Below are 12,211 nucleotides of genomic sequence, written 5' to 3' on the forward strand. Positions count from 1 at the left end.
CACACAAGGACTTAGGACGTAAATGAGAAGGGAATAAGAGATAGAGATTTAAGATGGATATTGAAAATATTTTGGTAATCCAAAATCATCAATGGCAACGTTTCCTCCTTCTGCAGGAGGCAGGCAGATACGAAGCTTTGCGCATCACGCAAGCACTCGGCTGTTCAGCTTCGGGGACGTGATGAGCCGGGGGATGTTTCGGTTCCAACATGCCGAAACACGAAGCAGCACATTTACAAGGGTGGCCAGAGATGGATCCAGGGCCGGCAAAAATAAAAAGCCCAGAGCTGTCATATTAAAACAGGGAGACGTTAATGGATAATTCTGCTCTAACATCACCTAAGCTTTCTCGACGGAGATCATCACGCCGGGTTTCTGTCCAAACTACGTCATTTGGTATGAACAAAACCCACAGTGTCGTGTCCGCTCCTCCTCTGGAAGTGCACGGTTGTGTGGAACAGACACAACAGGTCGAGCTTTAACTCAAAGATTTAATGCAGCCAGTATATGTCAGAGAAAGTTCAGAAAGGTATGACAACTTATATGCTGATTTATTTCCTTTGAAAAAGGTTTGGAATGTAACGTATTCTGTATTCTAATGTCAATAGAATAAATAATGATTTTTAATAAGACCACTAGTAAACTAAATGCTCAGCCTAACTGCAGTCTACATAAATGTGTGTTTTCAGCTTATAGCTTTAACTTTGGTGGCAATCTTTTAGGAAGGAAAGGCATAACAAGAGAAAATGAAAAAAAAATTAATTTTCCTGTAATTATCCCAATTTAAAAACTCTCTCCCCCTTGCAATCATATCCTATGGCAAGCCAAGGGTAGTCATGCTACAATACCCATCTTCTCTATCATAGTTTTCTTTACCAAAACTACTAACTCCATGTGTTATATTTGCTTTCAGCTGTGCTACGAACAAATCTCTCCATCCTAACTGGCAGACATCACTAGGAGTTGGTAGGCCAATCAGCTTTCCAAAAAATAAGGCTGCTAAACTGTTTCACTTGATTATGAACTACCTGTAGTTCACGTTTGGTGAGATTAAAGAAATCAGTATTTCATCAGAATAAAATACTGAAGTACCAGTCATATTACTTTAATTACACTATTCAAGTTATACTGGTTTTACTCTGGACAGGCCTTAAAAGATAACGTGACATCATCACACGGGAACAATATTTAAACACCTCTCAGGTAAGGGTATAAATATTGTAGCTAACTACTGATCATTACTATTTCTTTACATGTAGCTATGACATAATATATCATTTCTATTTAATGCATGTGGCTCCAAGTGACTAGTAGCAATTCAGGGAAAACTTATTTAACAACCTGCAAACACGGTTGATTAAAGCATGCCCCTTCTGTTTTTCAGAACTGCTTTCCAATCTATTTACTATGATCCTAAATAGATATTATGCTGTAATACTTTTTTTTAACCTAGTTAAGTATTATGATACCCATCTGATACACAAACAATTTAGGCTTTTAATTTTTCATTTCTTTGCTTTATATTAGCTATGTAAATATAAAAACCAATGTTCAAATTAATAAATTTTTTAATGTGCTATTTGAAAAATGGACAGATTTCAAGTAAAAAAGCACATACAAATTTCACACTACAGGTCGTTCTTTGCACAGATAAATTAAGGCAATAACATCTAAAAACCAAAAGCGATGTACGGAAGTGTCTCAAAATTATCAGATGAAAAATGCCAAGCGACAGGGACCTTGCGAGCACCACGCAGTGCTAAAATGCAGCATCGCACGTTCTTTTCCTCACCATTAAATTGCGAGGGGAAAAAAAAATATCTGATAGTGACAAGTCACTGTCTGCCAGACAGCCCTTCATACAGTTTGAGGCGTCACGGAGGGTACCTCCACCAGCATGAAAACCTGTGAATAAGCATTTTCTAATACCAGACTCAGCTTCTGGTGATGAGGAGAGAGTCACTGCAGTTTATGCAAAAAAAAAAAAAAAAAAATTATTTGATTGTTGCAACTATTATTTTCTGTTACTGCTTTTGCCATGAATCCCTTGAGTCCTGACAGGGATTGCACCTTCCCAGCACACCCAGGCTGTCCTTACAGAGCAAACGCAAGCCTTCCCAAAGAGCTTACAAACTGCAAGCGAGGTGACAGGGAACAGGTCAACGGAAGGAAGTTAAAGTAGAAGGACAACGATGACTTTGCACAGAGCGATGGCCACAGCCCAGCAGGTCTAGGGGCTTTGTTAGGCAGTTGTAACATGCCATCAACTTTTACTCTGAATTCCCATTACAAGAACCTGCTATTCAAATAACACCAAGCATCTTAGACATTTGATCCCGGACAGCTGAGATTTGCGTGCAAATAAGAATTCCCCTATTTTTACTTTTTTTTTTTCCTTTTTCAATCAAAATGAAGATTTTTTTTTCCCCCCCAGTACAATTTCCTCTGTACAGAAACATAAATCATTCTCTTCCCCTTCACTTTATGGTGTAGACATTCCACCAATCCTTAGTTTTTATGGGCTGTCTCATATAACTAGCATCTTGATCCACTGTCTGACAGATTTGCACTTTGTCCTTCCCTAATGAGACAGTTCCCCAATTATTGAGCCAACAGGCAGTGTTTCTAGAAAGTTTCATCCTTTTTAAGCACAGGATTCCCACAGGGTGATGGGCAAATTATCACACGTTAAAGCCATCACATAGACAAACTTGCAGAATTTATTCCCAAACAAGCCATTTCCTCTTTTATTCCACCAGTTCAGTGGTTGGCTGGGTTTTTTTTTTTTTAAGTGTAGATTCAGTGTTTCATTAAACCCAAGAAAAATAATTAACCTTTCCTCTCTCTTCCCATCACAAAACCACCACGTTGCAGAACAGCTACAACAGTAACATCGCAGAACAACAAAACGGAAAACTGAGACTCTCTTGTAACGCAACCCTTGTGATAAAGCACTGCTATTATTTCTTTATGCTATCTAGACAGTTGGCTGTGGCCAGGCAGAAGGAGATGAACCAGGCGGGTGGAAGGGCTACAGTGGCTTTTGTCCTCTGTTAGTGCCGCTTGGTGCGGTATCGAAGCCTCGGCACCCTGACAGCGGGCTGTCGGCAGGAGTTCCGGCACTTGCTCGCTTTGGGGCTCTACCTGACCCTGTCTGTACTCAAAATGCTTCTGAACACCTGGGACAGGAGAAAAAAAAAAGGGATATCCCTATTCAGGAGTCATCATACCATACTTTAAAAAGAGAAGAATCACATGAGGTCACACCATCATTACTGTTACAACCAATAATTTCTCTGTGGTACGTTGCTATGAAACATATTCACAATTGATCCACGTATCCCTCTGAGCTGCTCCTGCCGCTCTTGGCCACAGAAAACAAACCCTGTAATATGCTTCAAGCATCAAACAAAACAAATCTGCTTCCTCCAAGGAAATATATACTGAATATATAACTGCATGGTAGCAGAAAAAATTTAAAAGTATTATTAAAAAAACCCAGAAGCGTACACAAGCCTCAATGTTATTGCATGTGTTGTGTGTGCACCCTAAGTTGGTTATCTTCTCAGTGTTCATATAAAACCCTCCATGGTGAGAAAGAAGGGTAGCCAGACAGCAGGAGAAACAGGAAGCAAAGGCATTTATCTCAACAGGAAAACCGTTCCCAGTGGCACACTGGTAAAAGCAAATTGGCAAGGAGAAAAAAAAAAAAAAAAATAAGAATTGTGCAACTCTGTGACCAAAACAAAACAATAAACCACAACAGAATTAAAACCATTTTTTTTAAAGGAATTCTGCTTGCACCATAAACCAATCTGCCTGCCTCTGCGCTGTACAGCCAGCTCCCACAGTGACTGGGCCACCTGCCGATTTCCACGGGGCTGCAACAGCCTTGCTGCCGGAGCGCACCCGTTGCTGGGCTTCCGCAACCCATTGCTGGGCTTCTGCCAGCGCTCTATGCATTAAGAACCCGGGTTTCAACAAATGCTAGTGATGGCCCATGTACAGCCACTGAAGGAGCCAAAACTTTCTTAAGCAAATTTTCCCAGTGCTTTATCATCCTTCCAACTAGGAAAATCCTCATAATCTCTAACCCAAAACTCCATTCCTATAAATTTAGACTCTTACTTCTTGTCCTGTTCCCAGATGACAATTTATTAACTTTTCCTCTTCACTAGCATTTTAGGCATTAATTTATTTCCCCCCCGCCCAATCTTCCTCTCCTCATCTTTAGTCTTCTATTCTCTGGACTTAAAAATCTTTTTCCTTCACTCTACGCTTGATGTTGTTTCTAACTCCACAATCATCCCTGGCTGTTCCCCATACTGGACAGAGTAGTCCAGGTAGCTCTAACGGAGCGCAATAGGTGACTTCACAGACCTTTCCTGCTTAATTGTCACTACACCTGCTCCTTTCTTGGTTTTCCCACAACAGGGTGAGGTTGTCAATTTGCTTCCAGCACATGATCCACTTCAAACTTGAGGTTATTCCCCGGGGAACCTCTGCCTAGGGCTACAATCATTCCTCCACCTTTCTCAGTTGAATGAGCGTCTCTGTTTAGGTGTAACAACTTACACTCGATCTTGCTGAATACATCTCATTTAATGAAATCCTTGTTGGAGAAATGGGATTGCAACTCAACCTGTTGAGATCATTTTGGAAAGAAATGGTTGGGAGCACGTGCAACACGCAGCAGCAGGTTCGCCTTGGGTTAACAAAAGCATGGCCAGCTATAGCAACTCCTGTAACCGCAAGGAAAGGTCATAACCTCCTCATTTGATGAGGATGGGAAAAGCCAATGTAGTACTTAAGCAAACTTTAAAACTTTATGCAGTAACTCAATTTTTAAAGATATAATCTGGAAACTATCAAAGAAAATATTAACAAGCAAAAAAAAAAAAAAAAGGCTAAGCTGGAAAGAAAACTCAGTTTGAAAAAGTAAGATCAGTCCTGTCATAGCTTACAAGTTAAGGAAGTGTTTCAAAGAAACAAATTAAGTGGATTTATGATGCTGCGGAAATTTCCTTCCAAAGCAACTCTTCTGATTGATGGATATGAATCTATAATCGGAAAACCAGATGATAGAATAAAGTCAACCTTTAGGAATTTCAGACTTATAACTCATTGCTATGGCAACATTCTCAGCAGGAAATAGGTTTCCTTAAAAATAAAAAATATTTTTTAAAAATTGCTTTACTTTTCCCTAAAACATAACTCTGCATCGTGAGAGAACAAGGCAGGTAAAGGCAAGACTATAAAACAATCTGTTAGACCAATACGTGACAGTACACCATTCTAAGTGCCTTTCGACAATTCAAGTAAAATTCCTCTTTGATAAATTTTATAATTTAGAACAGGAGGAGTTGAGAACACTCTGAGTTTGAAACTGATATTAAAAATTTAAGTCCGTGAGTTACAATTGATGATTCAGGCATCACAGCAGCTAAACGTGCCTCCGCTCAAACGAAGCTCAAAGAAACAGTGCAGCCTACCAGAAGTACACCTTCCTTTTAAAGGTAAAGACAAATACCAAGAATATCAATGCATAGCTGTAAAGTCTATTTTTAAAACCCACAGTTACAGGTGAGGACAAATATTTAAATCAATTAAAAAGACAATTCCGTTATTTCTTAAGTGCTATAAATGAGTAAGTGGCAAGTACCTTTCTTAATGTCTTTTTACATGTTGCTCTGAATAATCAATAGGTTGTGTTTCTGTACAAATATTCTGTTCTATTAGTATTGCTGTTTATTTGGCCAATACCAGGACAACAAATAAAATTAATGACCCTTGCTTGTGAAAAGCACCTGCAAAGGGATATGAGTCAGAACTCCCTGTTTGTTAACCTAATATTTATGCAAGAGGAATATTTCCCTAAGAAAGCCTCAAATAATACTTTCATTTAAAAGCACTGCATATGCACAGCTAGTTATATGCATTGTGTACACTGATTTAAGACCCCAGAAACTAATGCACAGTGTGGATTTCAAAAAGCATGTCCCAACCTTATTCAGCATGCTTTTGCAATAACCTTAACCAAGTGCAGCATAAGCTGCGCGCGCAGGAGGGATGCACTTTTATCTAGAGTCAACAGAGACAACCTGCTCTTCCAGAAATATCCCATCATTACAGGTCACTAGCCATCCCGCCGCCAAAAGATGGCTTTTCCACTCGACCCGAAGATGAGCAAGTCAGCCCTTGAATAGGTCCTCTGCTAAGATATTTCTAGATAGCCTTTTGCCTTTATATACTTCAGACGGATGGAGTAGGGGGGTTGGTTAAGAAGTAAAATCCAGCTAAGAGGCTTTCCCCAGAGCAGGACTACCTTTGGCATTCATAGCAGAAAGACAGAATGATATTTTTGGTGTGTGGAATTTTTTTTTTTTTTTTATGCAACAGCAATCTAGTAAGGCTCTAGAATAGCATGAACTCTTTTCTGACTCTAGCGATAAAAACATTTCTGTATTTCGTATTTAACCCTGTTAATATACGTCGTGGTGGTGGTAAGCAGGCCTCCTTAAGCAACTCACAAAGCCGCATTCTTTGAGGATTTCCTCCAGCCCCCCCCCCCAGCCATAATTCTCCCTAGAAGTGGAGGTCAGAGAGCACAGTCTAAAGAAACGCTTCTTGTTAAAGCTTTACAATTCACCCCCTGCCAACATGAAGCGATCCTGAAGACTGCAATGCCGAACAACAGCAGAGTTGTAGTCCCAAATAAAACTTCTCCATTTCCAGAGGAAACCTGCCTTGCCTTCCGGGTGAAGGATCAGCACCAGCTTCCCTCTCTCCAAACACACACCACAGCCCTTTCAACTTGGATCCCAGCCACAATAAGGCACAGCATTGGGGTTTTTTTATTGTTTTCCGTGTAGTTCATAAAGTGTCTGTTTAACTGCAATTCCAGCTTCGACTGACCTCGATTGAGTGAAAATTTTTTCAACCACAAGCAAAATCTGAACCAAGTACACGGCAGGGAAGTGCTTGACGTTCAGATAAGTTCCAGGGTATCAGATGGCTTCAAAGCAGCGTATGCCAAGTAAAGCAGGACAGGGGGTCCTCCGAAAAAGTCATAGCACACAGAGTAAATCATTTCAAACAACGTGTAAACAGGGGACCAGTTTAATCCCTGAAAATGGTGATTGCAACTCCCCTAGTCTGCCTGATAGCCAGAACAATTGGCCCATAAGTCTTATTTAGAAAGCCAATACAGGGGAAAAAAGTATTTGTGGGACTATTTTTACCATTTCTTCTTTCAGGGAAGATTTGGTGCCTATACTGTATTCCCAGTGTTTCAGGCAGCGGAGATTTGATTGATGGAGGACAGCAATCGCTACCAGTGTGTTGACGAGATCAACATCAAAATACAATTTTTCACGTTATTAGGAAATTATTCTGAACATATAAGAAACTTGATTTGCTTAAATACCAACTATTTACTCCTAAACTCCATGTATTACCTTAAATATTTTTTCTCCTGTTGATCTGTACCAATTTAAGCAGAGATAAACAGAAATGATGCCTCAAGTATCCTCTCAACCAGACAGAAGATTGTATAAATAACAGACTCATCCAACACAAAAGGTTCACTCAGCACCATTGACCACATCAATAGTCAGAGAGCAGCTCAAGTGTCCTACAGGACGCACAGCTACATAAACGAGCGCGAAGGAAAAAGCGACGCGTGTTTTCGGGAATGCCAGATAACCGGTACAAACACAAACCTTCCTTTGGTAACCTAAAAGGTAGGTGGAGCAGATGACCCGAGAGAGAGAAACTCCAGGATGAAAATAGCTGACACAGCACTGGAAACCTCGTATTGAGCATAAAAGGTTTGAGAAAACGGGTGCGGGAGACAAACGTCAGGGGCTGTTTGATTTCTCTCTCAACAGTCCTGCGGACAATCACATTTTTTCCCTGAGGGTCTTCTTTCTACCTTAATGGCAACGCAAATCCTCACCACCGCAGGGCTGCTGGTGAATTATGAACCTTGGCAATCAGGCTGACTGCCATTTCATTACATTCCTTCATCTCATTTCTGGTTTTACCCATCACGTCTCTTTTTATATATACTGACATTACAACACTTTCAGAGGAGATTTCAGTGCTCCCCCAAGAGTTAGCACAGAGGTGCTCTCGTCCATGCCTGGACACCTCAGACACTAACGCAATTACTATCAGCCACACCATTTAACGGCCCTTTTGTCATACGCACAATGAGATTCTTCTCTTCTCCCTCCATAAAGCTGCATCTCACCATTTATGCAGTATTTCAAGATCATCGCTTCCCTTCCTCAGCATGTAAAAAAAGTCTACGTGCATATCTGGATAAGTGAGTTTTGATCTATTCTGAATTTTATTCCTTTCTCTCTGGTCCACTTGGAATGGAACCTACCACCTCTGTGGCATCCATCATTTCCCTATAGGCAGCTCAACAATATGCAATACTGAAACAAAACAAATGACTGCTGTAAGTACGTCTAATTTCAGACTTATTATTCAAGACCGTTTCCTCATTATGCCGGTTTTCCAGCACGCTTCTGCCTTTGACTATTTGCGAACCGAGTTATTTTTCCCCACCATATGCTACTTCATCTTTTCCCATGCCGAGTTACACTGTAGCTGTCAGCTCTGGTTCTGACCTATCTTCCACTCAAGTGGAGGCAAAACCTCCCTTCTGGTGCTGCAGCGGATGCTGGATGAGGTTATATTCGCAGTCTCTGTAATCAATTGTCACCATATATCTCTGTCCTTTTCTAGTGTTTGCAACACTGCCTAATGTAACATCATTTGTAAATGTAATTAATGAGCTGTTTATGTACTCCTCAAAAATCATTAATAAAGATGTTAAATTAAACCTCGTTTAGCGGCGCACCCTAAGTCACCCCGCACGCTTCTGTCCAACTTGATACGTTGCCATTCATCATTACTCTTCATTCATAACGCCTCCAGCAATTCTAATTCCTATGACACAATTCATGTTCAAAACAATTTGAATTGTGGTATGTTTTCCCCCCCTCTTTTTGTATTAATTCCTAGACTTGCTGTCCTTTCTGTTTCGAGGATAAGTAACACATTCATGCTGTTACAATCCTTTCATGCCTTCTTGCTTCCTTCTCGCTTGCTACTACTGCTAGTGCTCAGATGCTTTCTGGTTCAGTTAATTCTTTCAGTATACTACGACTTACTATCATCAATGCCTATTTATTTATATGTCATAAATATACTGCTTTTCCTCAGTACCTATTTTTAAATTCCTCATTTCCCTCTTTCCCATGCTCATTTCATCTTCTTGTTAAACAGGCCACCAAAACATGCCATCAATCAGCACAGCTGATTTTCTCTTCCTTATTTTACATGGGCAAGCATTCCCCCCCGCCCCTGATTTGTGTTTCTTTTATCCCTATTGTAAATATATCTATTACCATAATCTAGTCCACCCTCATATGTTGCCTATTTGAGTCTGAGTACTTTTGTTCTCTCTACCGCATCTCTGCAAGCCTCAGAACTCTGTAGCCATTTTTATTCATTTCCTTTCCCTCTACATCTACTATGCTGGATCTTGCGAAACCCACTTGCGTTTTGCATTCTTTTCTTCAGACTCTACAGTAATCTACTGCTCCTTAATTGAATGAATTATACATTTTACTTTGCTCCAGGCTTGATTTGTTCATTAGGGTAGACACTCAAGTGGCCTTCGCTTCCCAAAGCATCACTGAAATCACTGGGCTTAGGGCCTTTCAGAACGGTCCATGATCTGTCATGTGGACTTTAAAATCCATATTGCTTGCTAAGCTTCTTAATGCTGGTATGAATGAATGGCTCTTGGCTCCTGTTCAGCTTGTGCAGCTGTGTTCTGCAAGTCTGGGTGTTGAGCTTTTTTTTTTTTTTTTATCTCAAACAGGTGCACAGTCAACAGCTCTTAACCAGCAAGGAAATAATCTGTGGATGATTTGTCCCATGGTCATCTGTTCTTACTAAAATATCAGGCTAGTTTTCATGAAACCCATGAGTATGACCACTCTTTATTATTCCATGTTAAATACCAAGATACCACCTAGAACATCCTAAAATTACAGGATCTCTACAGCTGAAACCATTACCAGCATTGACCAACACCCACTACAGTTTTTTCCTTTGTTATTTCAATATTCTTTTTTACACCGTTTCATTTCCTACCCTTCATGGGCAGCATGTAATTGCCCAGAGCCTAAAGGCACGAACAAGGGTGAACGTAGGAGCAACGGCACAGAGATCTTACTGGCTCCAGTGAGAATCACAGCAGGACAGTGAAACATCCTTATGCGTTTAAACAATCCCAGGGAGGAGTTCAAAATGTACCTTCCCACTCCACTCCAAGGCTCCTTTCAGTTCTAATTTATGTGCATAGTATTAAAAGGAAAAAAAAAAATATATATCAAGTAACAACTAAATTGGGTACCCCCTCTCTTTCGTGGCTGGGTAACGGCAAAGAGAGGGCTCACCGGACAGCATTTTGAGAAGTACAGAGAGGACTTTGGCAGCAGAAAAAGCATGAAGAGCAGTAAAAAAAGAAGGAAATAAGCAATATTCATCAGCTTTAGCTCTGAAGAATACATCTAATAAGTTCAAAGCCCTACACCTGTCCCACCCCTCTCCTCAAGAAGTTTTATTTTCCACTTGTGATTTCTTTGATGTGAATGGTTTTCCCTTACTATCTCACCCAGATAGAACACCATTGGTTCAGTTAAGGTTTTTTAGATTAAGCGTGTGTTCTAAGTTGCCAAACATACGTGCTATCGCACAACCAGGTAAAATGACCCAAAAGGTCTAAAGTCATGCCCAGGTGATAATTTCCTTCTTGGTTAAACATTTACACAACTAACCTAGGGATACCTAAATACTTCAGCTGCCACAGTTTGAGCTACAGACTCCAAGCTCCAGAGCTGGAGAGACAACAGCTCCTTTGCTCTGTGGACTTTGAAAATCTGGCCTTCCAAGGTACAAAAATGTAACACGTATTTCAAGCAATTAAAGAACCTTTGTCATTCAATGGAAGATCACATAGCAGGCTATTGTAGGATGGATTTTGGGAAAGGGGTGCTATAAATATTGCCACCTGACCAATACCTTTATTTTTAGGAAGAAACATTAACGGACAGAAGCAGCAACAAATTCATCGCTTCTCAGCTATTTAGGTGGCAACATCGCATGCAGTTATCCACCTGACCAGTGGCTTTTTAGGTCTTTTTTAATAAACAATACTGTGTAAAAACAAGCCACGGGAACAGCCCCCTCCCTTTCTTATCAGTTCAGTTGTTTTTATACCTACCACAAGGCCAGCTTTCCTAATCTCCTAAAATAACCACATCCTTTTCTCTAGGAACTATTTTGGCCAAACGGTATTTAATTTTTTGCTTTTTCACATCACATACAGCAAGAAATCCTTCTGGAAGCCAACATTTATATTTATAACTATTCCACAGCAAAAAACCAAAGATCCAAATGAGGAAAAAAAAAAGTATTGTGTTCTCATGGAGTACTTACAATTGATCTGATGTTGTTTTCCTTTGCCAGTTTCAGAGAGGATTTATAGCAATTTGCCAAGTTTTCTTTATGAGTGTCAGTGAGATGGCCTCTCGCGATCGGCCCAACAGTATGGATCACATCTGCAAGAAATAAATAAAAAAAAAATTAGAGATCTTAAGGTGGTTTATTTATTTATCTCTAGTCAATCCATTCTGGTATTGCACCTAGACACAAAAGTAGGAATAATATTGTAAGAAAATGATTGTAACTAGAAAGCATGTAATAAGACACATCTTTGATAGTTAAATAAAAATGAAAAACAGTATTCACGCTGAAGGAGAAAGTGAGGAAAAATGCACTAAACACTTATTACGAGTGTCCTGCAGTCCACATGCTGGATCTATAAAATGTTTTCATAAATACACTAAACATTTACAGCTGGTACAACTGTAAATATTGTACAACTGTTTGAAACCCTTAGTTGTTCTCACCTCTTGAAGGTCCTCTCTCTGGGAAAGTTTACTACAAAAACCCTCAGAACTTTGATGATACACAGGTCATCTCTTTTGCCTCATAATTTAAGCCTTTTCTCAACAGCCATTTTAAGAAGATAAAAAGCTGACACCTATGAATGTGTTAGTTATTAAAAGAATGTGCTTTCCTCTCACATCAGACCAGATGGAGACATCATGTAATAAAACCAAAT

General features: G+C 39.9%; 1 protein-coding gene across 1 annotated transcript in view; it reads right to left on the reverse strand.

The window, feature by feature from the left end:
• Positions 1–12,211, reverse strand: part of MACROD2 (mono-ADP ribosylhydrolase 2) — an 889,996-nt gene that overhangs the window by 359,833 nt on the left and 517,952 nt on the right. Inside the window, exon 6 of the mRNA XM_075749758.1 lies at positions 11,524–11,645. Within this exon, the coding sequence (XP_075605873.1) occupies positions 11,524–11,645 (122 nt within the window). The remainder of the gene's footprint in view (positions 1–11,523; positions 11,646–12,211) is intronic.

The sequence above is a fragment of the Balearica regulorum genome, chromosome 3 (assembly GCF_011004875.1).
Source record: "Balearica regulorum gibbericeps isolate bBalReg1 chromosome 3, bBalReg1.pri, whole genome shotgun sequence".
Taxonomy (NCBI): domain Eukaryota; kingdom Metazoa; phylum Chordata; class Aves; order Gruiformes; family Gruidae; genus Balearica; species Balearica regulorum.